The sequence below is a fragment of the Pleurodeles waltl genome, chromosome 12 (genome assembly GCF_031143425.1).
Source record: "Pleurodeles waltl isolate 20211129_DDA chromosome 12, aPleWal1.hap1.20221129, whole genome shotgun sequence".
Lineage (NCBI taxonomy): Eukaryota > Metazoa > Chordata > Amphibia > Caudata > Salamandridae > Pleurodeles > Pleurodeles waltl.
In genome coordinates this window covers 686,145,177-686,163,098 of record NC_090451.1, presented here as the reverse complement: position 1 = coordinate 686,163,098, position 17,922 = coordinate 686,145,177, and the positions used below count along the sequence as shown (strand labels likewise).

Here is a 17,922-nt window from a genome sequence, read left to right as displayed (position 1 = left end):
ACTTTTTGACATCTCAATTTGGAGTCTGCTCTTGAGGATTGGTGATGTTTATCTAGAATTTGTTGCCACTGCCTACAGTGGTGCCTCTCCACTTCTGTGTCCTGGAACACAGCCTATATGATTCCAATCTTCTGTTTCCATTACTGGTGCTCGTCTCCCTGGATTCATCAATGGACTTCTGCTGTCCTTAAATGGGGCATTGGTGGTAAATGAGTGACTGGTTTGTTGTGAATTGGTTTGGGTTTTTGGACCATGTGCTGTAGTTCAGGCAGTAGGTTTACAACCTGGGATTGGGGCACATGAACTAGGAAATGGTGCTGAGACGAGGAGTGCATTTTCCTGGGAGCTGGGCTAGAAGCTGGCCACGGAGGGGCTAGGACATATTTCTGTTTGAGGAAGCACATGCATCTTGCTTATAGGGAGTGAGTCTCAGAATGGTTTATTTTAAGAGCTTTACACAGACCGGGTTTATAGATGAGTGTAATAGGGAAGGTTCTGTGGTACATCCAGAGTGTTTCTAGATCCTAAACTACCCTTGGAAGATTTCAGACTCCTCCAGATCTGACCATCTTAGTCGTCCTGTGTACCTTCGGCGAAAACAGTAAAGCTTCTCGGATCAGAGCTCAAAGAAGGGCCGCTGCATGTTTCCACGTTGCTTTGCTGCATGCAGGATGCCCTTGCGTAGTATCATCATGCAGGCAATGGAGCAGGGCATATCCACGCCACCATCCAATGCTAGAGTACAAGCGCTTGAGCAGCCATTTTAAAGTTCTTCTCTTAAAGGGTTGCTCTTTAGAAGAGGTTGGTACCAGGATATTTGATAGCGTGTTCATTGATGTGAGGGTGGTGTCCTGATGGAATACCAGTGACAAGTGTTTGAATGTTGGGTTTGAAAGAGTGAAGGTTCATGTAACAGAGCCAGGTTCGTGCTGTTTCTTGTTCTTGGCAAATAAAAGGAATTCTGACTTGGTCGGCTTAAGCTTCTCTTATGAGCTCAACATCCAGGCCTGGATGATGTGAAAGCAGTGTTTTCAGCGGTCGATGTCTGAAGCAGAGGAGACTTTAAAGTAAAGCTGTGTGTCATTGGCAAATTGGTAAATTTTGATTTTTATCTGAGTAAAGCACCAAGCAGCTTCATGCATAGGTGCACGATGACTGGGAGCAACGTGGAACCCTGGGTGCCTCTGCAGGTGATGGATCTCTTGGTACCTGGGGTTGTCCATGTGAAGAAACAGGTGTCAGTTGGAGGGGTGGGAGAAGAACCAGTGATGGTCATTACCAGTGAATCCCATTCAAGGCTTCAGGGTAAACATGGGTGTGGGATGGTAGACGGTGATAAAGGCAGCTGGGAGGTACAGCAGTATCAGGTGGCATGACGGAGGAGTCATCTCCATCTGTGATTGGGAGGGCGCACTCTACGATGTGTGTGACTACATGAAGCCTGCCGCAGTGTGACCTGAAGCCATGTTAGTTGTGCAGGACATGGTTAGATTTAATGTCATTTTGGAGTTTAACACACACTGCCTTGTTATTGACAATGAATGCTAATGAATGATGGGTCGATAGTTGGCGAGGTCATCAGGGGTTTATCTTGGAATTCTTTAGGGGTAGGAGGATTTGTTCTGTCGTCACAGCTTCCAGGGGAAGTTTCCTTGAGTGAAGGAGGCATTGGTAGTGGCAAGTAGGGGGTGAAAGAGTATCCCTAGATTAAGGAATAGGGCAAGACATCTTTATAAGAAGTAGCTTTGAGGGAGCAGAGCATGTGATCTGCCAGAGATGAATCTTTGAAGACTGAGTATTGTGAGATTCTACAGCTGTGGGTGGGTGGGCATAAGAACTGAAGCAGTCTGGGTGTTAATGTGGTGATGGATAACCTGTATTTTTTCACCAAAGAGGTTGATGGTGTTACATTTTTCTGTGGAGTGAGGAATAGGTGGGTCTGGTGGGCTATTGATGCAGTGCTCTTCTTACTGTTATCATGTTGACTTCACTGATGGTGGTGTTATAGTACTTTGCTTTGGCTGATGTATGTTTCACATGGTGATTTAAGTACCTTGATTTCCTCTGGAGTTTCTTTTCTTCTATATTCTATCCTGTCTGCAGGTGGATAGTTTATTATTAGCAGGGATTTTAGAGTAACTGTGCTGAAGGTTTTTGCTTGCACTTTCCTGTTTGAATTGGGGGACAGGAGTTCTTAGTTTTCCACAAAAGTGGTCAAGTAGCCTAGATGGGAGCTGCGTCTGACCTGGACCTGATGTGGTGAGAAATGAGTTTATGCATTAGATTCTGTCTTTAGGGAAGTATGTGCAGAATCTCAAGGCTTGGTTTTCTCTCTTGGGTTGACTTTGGCTTCTTGGTAGGATGTCGAGTAGGGAGATGGGAATAACAACATGATGGCTCTAATCTGAGGGCATTGAAGGCTGCTATGGATCGTTGGTGATACGGAGAAGGTAAAGTGGAGGATGTGGCTTTGAGTGCATTGGTTGTGTGACATGGTCTATCACGTTGAGTGCCTCAGTTAGGTTGAGGATAGTTCCCCCCCTGGTCTGGGAGGCTGAAGGCAACCGAGAGGAGGGTGAGGGCACCTCTGGTGGACAAGGTGGTGGTGAAATCTAAAAATTCATTGGAGTCCTTGTGATCTGATCTGTAGATGAAATGGAAGGTGGCAGTCTGAGTTGCTAAGTGTGAGAAGTGGCAGGTCAACCGCTCCATAAAGTTGAGTGTTGTTTGTTTGTCTATGGTGCACCACTAGCAGGTCTAATGGATGGCAGCGAGGACTTCTCCAAATACTGTTTATTCTTATAGTAATAAGATTATAATGGTTTTTAATATAATACAACTAAATTACTACTTTTGATGCAAAACCTAGACCTTTTTATAGAAAGAAATTGGGCAGTTATCTTAAACGGAAAACAGGTGTCGGGGGAAATTGGTGGAAGTCCGAGAAGGACTTTAAAATGTTAGTTTCTGAAGACCCTGACTTGCTCCTCCCTTTTGCTGGATCACAGAACAACTTTGAGCAGAAGCGACTTTTCATTTAAAAAAAAAAAAAAAAAAAGACTCTGGAAGTTCCAATCAGTTTGTCATTGTTTTTTTTCTTCCCCAGGTGTCAGTCACGCGAATTGTGCCGAACCAATTTGGCCTGGAGGGGTTGTTGCTGGGCGAGCAGAGCTCCTGGCCTGTGGTAGGTGAAAGGGGATGCTGGTAATGGCTGAATTTAACATGCCAATGGATTAATGTGTGCCTAATATGCAACTGCTCAGCAGCGAAGCACTATTTTTGTGATGCAGATCAACCTGTAGGATGAAGCTGAAGTGTTATAGGAGAGGTGAAGTTGGTCTGAGTAGGGATCGTTTTGTGGAGATAACTGAGCAATGGACTAATGTACTAGCTGTTGAGCTGTATGACCAGTTTATAATCATTTTTTTTTTTTTTTATTCATCACAATTCTAGAATGAGTACCCTTGGACTAGGACTGCTACATCCATTTATTTCGAGGCTCTGTAAAAGCCTATTTCTAGTGCTGGTACTACTTGGGAACCATGGGAGTGTTAATTATTCCATGGTACCTTTTTAATTTCTTTATTGTTTGGGGTGGGGGAAGCATTTCATAAAGGGTAAGATTGATCTTGTGGTTTGGTGCAAGCTTGCTGCCATGTACAATCTAGCTCTTTGCGACAGCTTAAATGCACTCCACAGCCCCCCCCTCAAATTGTGCTTCCTCTGTCTTGCCAACTACCTTCACCTCCACATTGGATGACTTTCAAGCCAGTAGTAGTGATGCAACCTAGATTCCTTTCAAAGGATTACTTTATTAACTGACCTTGTGGCCTCAGATGGCCAGTAGCTATAGGCACCCCATCTAAATTGTGTTTTATTCTGACAATTCCATTTGGAATGTGTTCCATAAAAAATCCCAAATTCCCATTATTGGGACCTGGGATTCTAAAATTAAAATAATTTCCATTTGGTGAATTCTATTGACCTGCTTCAGGTGGGTGTGGGGAGGGGACGAAGAGATGAGTTCTTGGCTGCACTCCACCCTAAAGGCGGAGGAGTGGACATTTCTACTGGATTATATTGGATGGGATTGCTTTCTTGAGATGCACCTATACTTCCTGGATTGGGAGGTATCTTAAGTTGCCTGCTGGCCGATTGGCTGGTTTAGGGACAGATCTTTGAGCCTCCAATCCTACTGGAGGAGAAACTGGATTTTTTTTAGCTATCCCAGTCCAATCCCATTGGAGGAGATTTCTTGACTGACCCAGCCGTGTGTGTGTGTGTGTGTGTTTTTTTGTTTTTGTTTAAAAAAAAATATATATTTTTGGGTGACCCAGTTGGTAGTGATATCATTGCTTGGAACAGAATCTATATTCCGCTGTTACTTTTCTGAAGTGTTTCACACCTCATCAGGGTTATCATCTGTACTTCTAGCGTGTATTTTGCTTTGGAATATGTGGAATGGTGTATTTAGTTGTTGGGATGGAATTTGGAGGTATTTAGTAATCCGCACAACATTGCATTACTATTCTGGGGCCAAAAGAATAGCAATCCAGTTCAAAAACCACCTTTAACATCTGTCTCCCTTTTGCAGGTGCTCACCCAAGACTGGTACATTGACTTTCAGTTCAGGAATGGCACAGTGCTCACTGTGAGCTCTTCCACTGCCACGAGGATGGGCTATGGAGTGCGGACCACCACAACCAGGGTGATGCTGAGGTCTCCCTACAACACCCCACAGTCTCAGGTCATGCTGGTAAGGTGTCCCGCGTACTCCACTCTTCGGTGGTAGCTGCATGGGGTGCTGACCTGTTGCTCCCTACAGTTGTGGGGCTGGATGTGATTAAAACACTTCCTGAGATTCTTGTTTTGCTAAATCGGGGGGGCCCTAAACAAGTTGATTTTGGTACAAAATTGTTTAATATACACCCCAATGCATAGAATGTTGCACAATGTAAATTTAATTTGGTTGGTGCATGTTTAGGACCTGTATAACCGTGCAACCGCCATCTCAAGAAATGTTCTTGCATGCCAGTTGCACTAATTCTGACCAAGCAAGTAGTCGTTGTGGCATACGTATATGCCAGTCCCTTGCCAAAACAGTGTCCCCTCCCTACCAGCTTATTCAGGGACCTTTGTGCCAGACGCTGAATGTCTTTGAACTATCTCTTCGGTTGCAGGTTCAAAATCTCCCTTTGGAAGTTACCATATCCACCATGTCTTATAAGCAGCCATGGGTGATTCTCATAGTGGAAACCACAACAGCTTGTCCAGTAGGTAAGTGTAGTGGCAGTTTTTTCAGTGTATCTTTGCTTTTGTGGATGTCTGTGGCCAGTCTGTATTTACTAGACCAGTATCGTTGTATAGTGTACCACTAGTGACACTGCGCTTTGGGTTCTGATGCTTGTCAAAAGGTTAACAAAGACTTAGTTTCTGCATCTGATTCTTTGGTTGTAGTTTGTTCGAGAATTTAAGTTTAACTTTTGGCATAGTGTACGCAGCATAACTTCAAAGACCAATGCCTAGTCAGTTTTCATTTAAAAGGAAGATTAATTTATATTCAGTCTGAAAAATGCTGCAACTTAGATTCTTTTCAAAGGATGCCTTTATTAACTGGCCCTGTGACCAGTTAAAGAGGACAAAACCTAACAACTCGAGCACCAGTGGGAGCAGATATGTCCGTACACCTATTTCTAGAGCTAAGGTAGCATCCATGAAGCTCAAGGTAAATCTGGAACGGGCTTGTGATCTTTGCTCTGAGGTCCGCTAAGTCCTGGCTCCACCTTTGTGGAATACTGTGGGTTTGGTTGCCTCGCTAGGGCAATACGATAATCACTTGTACAAGGGGTGTCTGAGTGGGAGGAAGGTGCACTTAATAACAAGGTGATACGAGAGTCGATTGAGTATTGTGTCCATCAGGATGTGCTGACAGATCATTTAGCCGTTCACCTAAGATGCTCTAACAGCCTCTGGTGTGAGGGTGTATCTTTCTGAAAACAGGTGAGCAAGCTTGCAAGTCAGTCACTGCCCCAACCTACCTGTGTGCCTAGTTTTGGAGCAGAAGGGTCATTCTTGCAGGCTCTTTGAAGTCTGTCCCTTATGTAAGCAACAGGAATATCTGCAACAGCTCTTGTTCCCAGGTCTGAGAAGATTCCATCTTCAACAGTCCGCTTTATCAAAAGGGGACCATCTTCAAAAACATGTCTGTTTGGGACCCAAGAACATGTTTCAGTAGATGGTATTTAATTTTCATATTTGAAAATTCTTCCTTGGTGCCACCTCAAGACATTTCTGGTCCTTTATGTCAACGGTTGCTTCCTGGATGAGGGATCAAACTCAACACCAATAAAACAAAGGTCCTGCTTTTTGAACACTAATGGTTGAATTGTTCCACTCCTTGTTGCTTCCTGATTTGGGGCCTTTCCCTACCATCAAATCCGCCCAAAACCTAAGTTTTGTCACCTGTTAGGAGCTACTCTTGCAATATGGTTTCATCAGACCTGCCCATTGTTTACATTTTAGAAGTCTTAGAAAAGGTTATTCTTCCCGAAACTACAAGAATAGTGGTTCAATTCTTAGTCTTTCCTTAATTCTGTTATGGGAATGTCCTCTATCTGGGAACTGTGGATTATTTATTGCAGCATCTTCAGGTAGTAGCAGCCAGGCTGGCTCGGAGTCTTCCTTGTTCTTCCTTACCTATCTCCTCTGACCTCTGTGCTGGGTTCCTGGCCAGAACATATCTGTATTTAAAGCCCTTTACGTGGCCCACAGAGCCATAAGTTGGACCCATAGCAGAAGGATTCTCATGGAAGGGCATTCCTGTTCCTATCTGGCAGCAAACCTTTGGGATGCTTTGCCTCTGCATGCAGTGTCCTGCGCAATCACCTTCAGGAAATCATAAAACATGACTTCGATTAGCCAAACACTCTTGCAGTTGTATCAGTTTCAGCACCAGTAGTCTGCCTTAACATAAAGTATATATTAGCAGCATCCGTTGTCTTTTGGTTGGTTATATGTTTAATATTTTACAATGCATGCATTTTAAGCAGATATAGTTGTCCCTAATAGAAATATAACCATGTACGAAGTGGTGTGCATAGCATCCCTGAATGCACAGGACATTTACACCAATGCCCTTTAAGGAATTAAAGTGCTCCGCTAACCAAAAATGCAGCAGTCGGTTAAGATGTGAAGGTCCAAGTAGGGATTAAATTAAAATTCTCATAGGCTTCTGAATGAATGGTGAGGGAAGCTTCTCATTAATTCAAACAATACTAAAGATGGCGAATTATCAAAGTAATCCTACTTACGGTTTTCTGTGATGTTCATGAAGAATAAACATTAAGGAGCATAACTTTAAGGCTGGGTTGGTACCATAATGTTCAAGGGTATGAACGTATTTCCATTTGGCTGCACTTCAAGTTAAAGAGGGATGTTTCTTTAGAGTTCAGTTGTCCATTGCTGATGCTGGGGTGGGTGGTGGAGAGGGGGCGATATCTGGAGAACTTCTAATAAGCTGTAGTGCAGGACACAGTGTAGCTTTGAATTGCTTTGAGATTTCTAAACCAATGTATCTACATGGGTAATTAACCAATGGCATAATATTTGTATATATTGAGATCTACAAATATATTCCTCGCTATTGCAAACTCGAAAGCATTTTGGATAACAGAATGCTTTAATAATAGTGGCACCTTTTTTTGCAATCCGTATTCCACCTACTGCCCCCAGTGAGTGCTGTGACCATACACTACCCAAAGTAAACTGTCTATCTTTGGGTGTTGGGAGAAGGGATTTGGCCCTTGTTTCTTTCTTTGCTTGACGCCAGTAACTCCGGGTACATTTTGATCATTTCCAGGTCCGCCAGTCTTAACCCCCACCTCGCTGACGTGGGTCACGCCAGCCATCCTCCAACCAATCGTGTTGGACCTGCAAAATTACAATGACGAGGGCCCCACCATGGGGATAGATGGAAACCTGATCACGGTGGAGACCGTGCAGCAGAACGGTTACAAGTTGTTCAGGAATGACACTGCTGTGGGCATTACTGTGCCTATTGGAGCCCCAGGAGGCAAGATTAAGGTTAGTAGCTGCTCCTCAAGTGATGGTGCCCTTCTTAGGCATATCTTCACTTGGCATGGTTCATGCCCCTTCTGGCACACGTCAACTAGCTGAATCGATAACATCAAGCATTACTGTAGTTTTTTTTTTTTTGGGGGGGGGAGGGGTTTCTTTTGGTTTTGCATTGGGCAAATAACTATATAATGTGGGGGACACCTTGTCGGAGAGCTGCTCATGTTGAGCAGCTTGAGTTTCCTTAACAAAGGGGATCATCTCACACTAGCTTGGGACCTCCTCACACAATCATTGTCTGATAGTTTCAGCATTGATGCAAAAAATCCCTTTATTGTGCTGCTTGGCCCATTCACACTGCCAGCACTGTAAGGCTAGTTTTAGTATTTCATAGAGCAGTGCATTGACACTCTAACCATTTAGTTTAGGAGCTATGGGTAGTCTGCATACTTCCAGAGGAACAGGCACGACCAGACCAGTTTTCAAAATACATAGTGGGATATGATTGGACTTCCCTGGTCTTGATTCAATGTCTTTTCTCCCTATTCGTGTCTGTCGCACCCAGGAGCATTTAGGTTGCACTGTTCTGATAGGTCAGTTTTCTTCTCGCTTCTCTCCTATTTCTTGTCCTTTGCTCTCCTGCTTTCTACGTTGCTCTCCTTTGCTGCCCTTTGTACTATATTTTTTGCGTTTTCTCCTTTTCGTGCTTTCTCCACCTGGGTGCCTAGCCATGACACATGTTCACACGATACAAGCAAGTGCATCGTGATGCATGGCAGCCATCTAGGAATGGGTTTCCTTTAACGGAAAACCATTCCAAAACTGCTTGATATATCTTGACACCTGTTTTTTTTTTTTTTTTTTATGCCGGCGTAAACTAGGATTTGCAAACACTCTGCCATTTAAAGCTCAAGTGTTAGCTTTGCCAGTGCTAGTTAAGAGTGCACACTCAGTAGCCAATGGCATTTCTAGGGGTCTTGAAACAAGTTTAACTTTTTGTTTTGTTTGTTGCAGAGTGATGTTCAGAATAACCTGTATGGCACCACCTACGCCATCCGTCTGCTACTGGAGCGGAACTGGAGGGGAGTGAGAAATGACATCACAAGACACATTGCATACAAATTCATCACCTCCCAGTTCCAGCCCCAACCCCTCATCTTTATTGACTGTGAGTTTGGGTTCTGCTCACTGGGGTGCAACGGTGTTGCCTGGGATCATGTGGGGGTCTGTCATAGACACTGAGAGACTTGCCTTGAGTGGTTTGACTTGTCATGCCTGTCCGGATGGGTCTTCACACCATGCTCCAGATCACTGGTACTCCCCAATCTGGGATTGCCTTTGGTGGGAATGGAGGTAGAATTCATCCTGTTCTTCCCTTAGCACTTACAGTGGGGGAGGATGAGCATGCTCCAGTGTAGGGCTAATGGGATGAGTACTTGAAGGTGGGATGTATTAAAAGTGTAGTTTTTTTTTGGATGACTTAGTGGTTGGAGGGTGAGGGAAGAGCATAACCCTACTGGAGACAACGGTGCAGTCTGACTGTTGGGATGGGCATAATGTAGTGCAAAGGGTTACAGAGTGGCACAATGCCCCTTAGTGTTGGAATGAATGAACCCAGAAACTATGGAACACAATATATTCTTAACTCTAAATCAGGCGCCACCTTGGAACAGCGTGTTCATCTATCCTGCATATGGTTGCTGGTGCCTTAGCCCGTGCACTTAATAGCTTGATGAATAAAGCTGTCCACACAGGCTGTTACCCTCATAACTGGAAGGAAGCTGTTATCAAAGCTTTTATTTAAAAAAAAAAAAAAAAAAACTAATCTACACAACAAGGATTGTAAAAACTGTCACCAAGCTTTGCTTCACTTTCCTGCCAAGGTTCTCAATGTCTGAATGAGGTTGCGGAAGAGCAGGGGTGGCTTGACAATTCACAGTTAGGATATGTGAATATTATACCACCAAAACTGTTTAGTTCTCTTCTGCTGAGTGCATTAGGCGGCTAATGGACAAGGGGCAAGGCACGGCATTGGTTCTTTTTGACCTGTACTTAGTCTTTGATACCGTCTCTCCTTCGTTGCTGATGAAACGCCTCCATATTCAGGGTATTACAGGTCAGGCACTGGCCTTGTCCTCCTTCCTTACTGACTGTTCCCAGAGAGCCCTGCTAAAACAGTTCCAGTCAAAATTTTTTCCCTACCTTGTGGTGTGCCACGAGGTTCCTCGCTGAGCCAGACACACTTTTGCTTGTCTGTGCCTCCTCTTGCAGCACTGTTCAGGCTTTTGGGCTAAACATGATTTCTTATGCAGCCAATACCCATATCATGTCGATCCCCAGGATTTTAGGAGACACTGCATGCAACTTCTCTCAATGTGTCACAGCTGTGGCTGCTTGGATGAAATGCTATTACGGCCAAAACATTTTGCCATTATTTTAGATACTGAGCTATCCTAGAGTAGCCAGGCCAACGTGCTTCTGGCTTATTAGGAAGCTTAAGAAATCCATAGCCATTTCACTCTATACCAGAGCGGAAACAAGTTGCCGTAGCCTTAGTAATGTCTAGATTAGACTACTGTAACTCTGTTCCTGGAGTCCACCTTAGATAGTACAGAAAGCACTGGCCAGAGCAGTGTTGGGTATTCCTAAGCACCAGTCTGCCGCTGCAGGGTTGGATGAGTTGCATTGGCTTCCTGTCAGAAGACGCATCATGTTTAAGGTCATTTGCATTGTGCACAAGGCGCTTTACCATTGTAGTGCTCCTGGAATTCAGGCTGTTTCTTTGTTGTATTCTAGACCGGCAATCGCAATTGGGTCTCTATACCTAGAGTTCGTAAGAAAGAGAGGGAGACAAAGCCTCAGTCGCTGCAGCCAGAATTTAGAATGCACTTTCCCAGTCCCTGACTGGGATTGCTGAACACTTTCCTTTTAGAAAGGCACTTAAGACTTGCATTTACACACCATAGACTTTCCTGATCCAGTTTTGGTATGGCTTGTGATTTTTCACCAGCGGTCGGCCTTAACTACAGCACCTTGATTACCTTGGGTAATCGTTGCCCTTTCCAAATTTTAAATCCAATCTAGTGCATTGCGGACATTCCTGAAACCAGAAAGATAACTAGACACTGAAGTGGGGAAATAGGCAACAGGGCTCCCTTTAGAAATTAATTTGCGTAATTTTGCTGCAAGAAGCTGCGGATTAGTCTCCCTGAGCACCATCATTTGGCAGATGGAGGGGTGAATGACGGGACCCAGTCTCTTGTTCAGTGTATGAATGGTCTTTTAGGTGCAGTAAACCTTTTCTCTCTTCTAGATCGATAGTGGCTTTTTGCAGAAAGCTCAACTCTTTCTAACTGTATGGATGCTTCAAACTGTCGACGACCCTGCTGTGAGGAGCATCGCTCTACAGTGTCTGGAAGACCCCCTGGAAAGGGCCCACAAAAAAAAAATGGTTCTCGAAGAGCAGAGAATTCACATGGCTGGGCTGCTTTAGGAGCAAAAAGGGAGTTGCTGATGCACATGTACCAGTTCCAAGTTCTTTGAGCAAGAAAGGGGGTGCTGCATAGAGCACCCAGAGGCTTGCTGTGCTACTAGAGCGGTCTGCCTGACTGCTAGCTCCACAGAAGTGAGGGGGATAGTACCCCTCAGGTCTGACCCGAAAGGAAGAGTGTCCGGTCTCACTATCCTGAAGCACAGTCTGACCTGTCTGAGAACTACCAGGAAATAGTGCCAAAGTTGTAGGAGGAGGGGGGGGGGGCTACCCAGGTGAGCAGAAGCAGCAAACCCCAGATAAGAGGTTTTGTCAACCCAGCACCTAGAAAGAACAAGCAGCACCCATTGAGTCTTTGCTCTTGCCTGAAGAACCTGCAGCACTGCCCTGTTAAAGTTTGCCCAAAGAGGACTAGGCCTCTATGGTTCTAGCCGTAGCACAGTCCTGAAGTGTGCCCAGCGAGCTGCTCTGCTTTGACTTTGAGCATTTATCCATGACATTCGAAGAATAGGACTTGAACTGGTGAGATTTGCATACTGTGACGAAGACTTGAATACTTGGCACACAAGCTCTGAACAAGAGGGGTAGCATGTACCATATCTTGCATCTAATTAGGCAATGGTGGAGTGCAAGGCAATCTTTAATTCTTGCTACATAAATTGTTGCACTAGTCAGTGATTTGTGAAGTTCTGAGTGGTACATCCCCACACTACCTCCCTGAGAAGCCTCTGACCGCTCATCACCGCCACAGTCCAGTGCTGAATGGGTAGTACTTAGCCCTGTTTGCTGAGCCATACTAGCGCAGACCCCTGGGACATCTGCTGCAAATGTTGTAGTACTGTAGCTCCCCAACTGTTCATTCCCTCTCTACATGCCATCTGACTGTCCATCCTAGAAAGCTATCCAGGACTGAGCTCTACTCTGTGGAGGCTTAACGTAAATTAACCGGTTACTCTCACCAGAAAGACACTTAGAGCATCTGTCTGCCAGATGTTGGTATCATTTTTCTGGTTCTTTTCACTCCTGGTTTTTCCAGTTCTCATTGTTTACATGTCTTTGCTTCTTTCTTTCCCACCTTTTTTTCTGCTTTTTTTCTTGATCTGGGTCAGTGTCTGCTAATAGAAATCCAAAAATGAGTGCTGGTGCCCACCACCAGCAAACACTAGCCCAAATTTAGCACTGGCTTGCTAATTCCTTTTTGCGGCGGCCATCTGTGCTGCCAGTTTGGGTGGAGTTTGTAACTTCTCATAAGGGTTCCCTTGTTTGGTATCCTGCTTGATGCACCCTGTGGCGGGTCAATGGTATTACACTTCCTTTAGAAAGGTCCATGGCTGGTCCAACTTGATCCCCCAGTTCCTCAGATGCTCCAATTGTTATTGTTTGGCTAACTATAAATGCCAAGTGCCTGCGCTGTATGGTAAATGCACCCTGGTTTGAGAAGTAAAGTACCACAATGTATGGATGCTTGTGGTGTAATGACTCCCGATGTAATTACTTGCAATGTAACAACTTAGTCCAGCACACATGCAAATAATATCTCTTGGTACAGGGAATATTTGCTTGCTCTCCGGGGATGCGATGTGTACCTTTTAGCTTTGTTACTGCGGTCCCTTATGTTTTCTTTATTTGTTTTGTTCTAGACACTGTTCCGGAATGGCAGTATTTTAACATTAGTTTGGGCAACTTTGCTCCTGATGTTGCGGTGTCCATCCTCAACATTAAAAACCAACCCTTGACTCCCGGTGAGGCTGCAGGTCGGGGCTTCCGGCTGACCACCGTCCCAATCTATAATGGGACCAACTCATTCTTTCTGCAGGTTCCGTTCCTGGATCCACTGGTGGAACAAACGGTAGGCACTCGCTCGCCCTTGTGACTTCAGTGAGCTAGGGGGGGTTCCAAACCAGAGAGCGCCTTTAACTTTGTTAAACGTATGCCACAAGACGTTGCACACTGCAGTCCTCCGATACAATATTCCTCAAAATCTTGTAATTTGATACAGGGTAAAGTAATTGTCTTTCGTATTATAATATGGGATGAAGCCAGGGAAGTAACCTTTAGTAATATGGTAAGTTAATGACCTTTTACAAAATTTTACATATTTATTCAGATTTTTTTTTATAAATTCTACTATGGGATAAAATTGAGCGTTTCCAGGCTGTAAAGTGGCAATAACAAAATCTGGAAAAGGGAAAGATTTATCTGCAAAATTGCCTTTCACAATCTAATGCGTGGAAAAGTGATTAAAACAATCTGCTTCGGTGTTCTGAGATAGCAAATGAAAATCGAACCTATGCAGGGTAAATGTCAGTGTAATATCTTGATCTTATTTAAAATAATCGCTGGTAAACAAATGCAGTGTAAGAAAATTAACTTGATGTAATCAGTCAAATAAATGGTACAATCTGAAAAATTGCCTTTTATGTAACTCAAGTAACTGAATCCAAATTATTATTTTGCAATCCATTAGAGGAATCTGAATTGGAAAACACACCTTTGGCAGTGGAATGGTGGTGTAAAATTGCAGTAATCTTGTTCTGTATTGTAATGCAGGGTAAGGTAGTCAGTGTTTTCAATGTAATTGAGTGGTATGTTCAGAGCAAGAGTTTATGTAACCTAATGTGGGATAAAGTAATCTGAGTAATCAAGTCATTCTAAAGAATCAGAGCAACTTGCATATGGGACCTTATCAAATTGGATCTCAGTAACCCTTTACTTTAATATAAAACATGAAGTCATCTGATATTTTGCAAAACAAGGTAAGATAATCCTAGTGATATACTTCAGTTATTCAATGGCAAGGCAATATCCCATAATCAAATGTAAAGTAACTCAAATCTGAGTAATCTTCGCGTAAAGTTAATGTATTAGATTTCTTTGGGTTTATCAAATATTCATGCCACATAGTTCGAAGTACCCAGCTACAATTTTTGCAATAATGAATAGTATGCAAATATATGCAGTAGTTGAAAATAGCACAGCCCATTTATGTAAAGGACAAAGTGGGGAACGAGTAAGTAGACAATGTAAATTCCTACTTTGTTCTCATCCTCACACCCATCTATCTTTGCCCCATCATTCCATGCATTAACCATTGTAGATAGTCAATTTAAACAAGAGTTTTTCTTTGTAATTCAGTAAAGGGGAGAATACTGTTTGCAGATAAATCTATTCAAAGATATACTCTTTAATTGAAGCTAGGGTAGCTGGCGCATCTTCCTTCTATAATTTAAGACATAACAATATCCTGTGACCACCAACTCCCCTACACCCCTTGTCTTGTGGGTTTTTAGCTTCAGCCAGTTGGTCTTCATTTACTCAGTGGGCGATTTCAGGCGTTGTACTTGAGTCGGCTTCTCTTGGGGTTGGAGGGCTGTCTTGTCTTCAAGTGAGTTGTGTGGAATCTGAGTAGGATAGGGCTACGTCCTGAGTGCAGATGATGCTGGCTAAAGGATCATGTATACAGTTTTGTTTTCCTCCGCAAAATAGCAATGAAGTGGTGGATTTTATTCCTTTGAGTTTCAGGCTGTAACAAAAACACTAAGTCTAGAGTTGTTCATAATGTTGGGTTTAACAGCCCAGAATATAAAGCTACCTCGATTCTGAAACAATGAAGAAGGTGCGATGTGAAACCCACCTTGACTTTATTAATTCTGATCTTCTTCTTATTTGGATTTTTTTGTCACTTTTAGTGTCCTTTTGTTCATTAAAGTCTCTTGTTATAAATTGGAGCAGGGTTTTGGTTAGATCTTGATCTCTTCACAGGTCTGTTCACATGTCAGACATAATTTTCTTTCGCCCACCACTACATGCCAATCAGGACAAAGGGGTCATACTGCTTCATCCATTGGCTTTATTGCAGCTGGAGTGAAATAATTTTACCAGGGCTGGTGTAGTTGGCTGTCCCCTTTAGATTTAGATTTTTGTTTCACAATACTTTTTGTATAGGTTTGCAAAAAATAAAGCATTAAAAAAATGGCTTGCCTGCCAAGGCCATACCTGTTGACCTTTCCATTTAACCATGGCAACAGGACCAGCTTTACATCCTTGTGGACTGCTCAAACGAAAATGACACCTATCCTACTAAAGTTTTGCTCTAAAACAAACTTCCAGTAGCAATTTTTCTCAGAATGAACGCACCATCTCTAAATTTCTTAGTTTTGTGTGTTATTGTGAACAGCAAAATACAGATTCCAGTTAAGGGAGTGTGGGTAACCCAAAAGCAATGATTTGACTTAAGAAATATATCGTATGGAGTTCTGCGGGGCTACAATCTTTCACATTCGGCCTGGTGCACTGAACCAAATTCACCGGTTACCCGCAGGTGGGAAAGCAAATGATGTACAACTATGCCAGAGTCAGATTACACAACAATGCTTCCTTGATCTCTCCAGCATTATGAGGTTGTTAACGCGTCCCTTTATGATATCTTATTACACATCAGGACTCCTTTTTAGGCCAATGAATCTTTTGACCCAGTTGAGCCACCTTAGGACGAGATAGCTAATCAATATATCAATCAATACATCCATGTCATCAATATTTATCACAACCATGCATTTCACTTTAGTCAGTCATTAATCAATTCAATACACTACCATGACCTTTCAGCCATGAATAACCACACCTTGTTTAGTAGAATTTTATTCCCTATTAATTACAGTTTAATAGCAAATGCGTTAATCTCAACACCAAGAAACATAATAGCATAGTCACGATATGGCAACTTTGGTAAGCTTTCATTAAAGCGAGAATCACAAACATCAGAATGTAACACGGCGTGAACATAGATCAGTTTAGCAGAGTGTCCATAATACGTCAGTTCAACAAAACAATCTTGGTCGTTTGTCTATTTGCGTCACTTTGAACACCTGTCCTAACCACTGATTAGCATTAGCATGTTGGGCTTCATGCAAAACAATTTAGAACACCTATTTGGAAAACATCTAGCTAAAGTCTGTCAAAAGCAAGCAGTTGGTACCTAGAAAGGAAAAGCAAACAGACAAATTACAATTGCATTGTCATAATTACCCTCCAAAGTATAGGTCAGCGCACAGGATCAGTCTTCGTCTTCAGGACATCAGTCAAATCGCCATCAGTCAGAACTCCGCACCGGGGCAAAAGGGCACTTTCCTCATAAGGAGGTAAAGTGTATAATGGACAATCTAAAGGCGAGGATAGTTTTAAGTAAACCAACAAGTCATCAAACTGAGTGACAGAGTTTCTGGATAAAATCAATAGCATTCCCTAACCCACCGTCTAAATGACTCCGTGACATGGGTTTTTATCCCTTTTTCGATGTACATTCCCCCAAAATTCTATTGGACATTTGCTATACCCCACTATCTTTAACCTATCATAAAGCACATTAGGTAATCTAACCTATGAGGTTTTCAGTACAGATTTAATAACACAATTAGTGTAAAATCATTTAAACATAATATAAACACTTTGGTCATTATTATTCTATGTATACATTGGTGGCCACTCATCGTGGTCACTATTCGAGTGCACGTCTAAGCAAAATTACTATTCTAGTTTTCTATGCGACATCACATACTGATTCATTAACATTTCATGTTAATATAGATTATATAAGCTACGCTCTCTCAAGGTTAAGGCTGCAGCTTCACCTGCTCTACTAAAGGTGGCACGGGAATGCTTCCGAGGAGCCTTCATGTGGTCTCGGAGCCCTCCAAGCAGGTGGCTGTAGGAACTAGGCCGTAATTACGTATTTTGAAAGTTTATGAAGCACGACTGAGGCCACGAGGGGCTTCCTGGCACTAGGAGGCAAATCTTTTTTTCAGGGTCTCACGCTTGTGGGCAGATGAGCCGCTGATGCCCCCACCTCCCAGCAAGAATCTTGCACTGCTCAACCTCACATTCTGGTCTGTTTCTTTTGCTGCAGGTTCTCCCTGGCTACATGAGGCAGTACACGCTGTATATCACCTATACATTGGTCCTTGTCTCCAGTGGCAAAACTATCACATTCACAGCTGTGGTGCGTGCCAAGTTACAAGATATTGGTGAGTAGACTTTCCTGAAGTTGGTTATCGGCAATGGCTGGCTAACACCACCGCCCCCCTGTCCAAAGTCTCTGATATACTGAGGTCTGACTGGGGACCCTTGAAGGGTTTTGGGGTTCCTGTGTCAGAGGCCTGCGTTACATCCCTGCAATCACAGGAGCAGTCAAAAACCAGCATTACCAAAGCCCATAGGTCTGTATTTATAAAGGCATGCTTGTTTGACTGCTGATTAGGGAGCATGTGAAGATGGGTGGGTGCACAAATGCGACTGGTTCATTGGTGTAGTGTGGAAGAACATGGCCGGATCAATAGATGTACATGTAAAGTAAATTTGCA

At 43.3% G+C, this 17,922-nt stretch overlaps 1 protein-coding gene across 1 annotated transcript in view; it reads left to right on the top strand.

The window, feature by feature from the left end:
• LOC138267264 (uncharacterized) overlaps positions 1-17,922 on the top strand; it is a 54,382-nt gene that overhangs the window by 12,399 nt on the left and 24,061 nt on the right. The window contains exons 6-12 of the mRNA XM_069216122.1: positions 3,107-3,184; positions 4,595-4,756; positions 5,181-5,277; positions 7,859-8,082; positions 9,088-9,241; positions 13,204-13,412; positions 17,469-17,586. Of these exons, the coding sequence (XP_069072223.1) occupies positions 3,107-3,184; positions 4,595-4,756; positions 5,181-5,277; positions 7,859-8,082; positions 9,088-9,241; positions 13,204-13,412; positions 17,469-17,586 (1,042 nt within the window). The remainder of the gene's footprint in view (positions 1-3,106; positions 3,185-4,594; positions 4,757-5,180; positions 5,278-7,858; positions 8,083-9,087; positions 9,242-13,203; positions 13,413-17,468; positions 17,587-17,922) is intronic.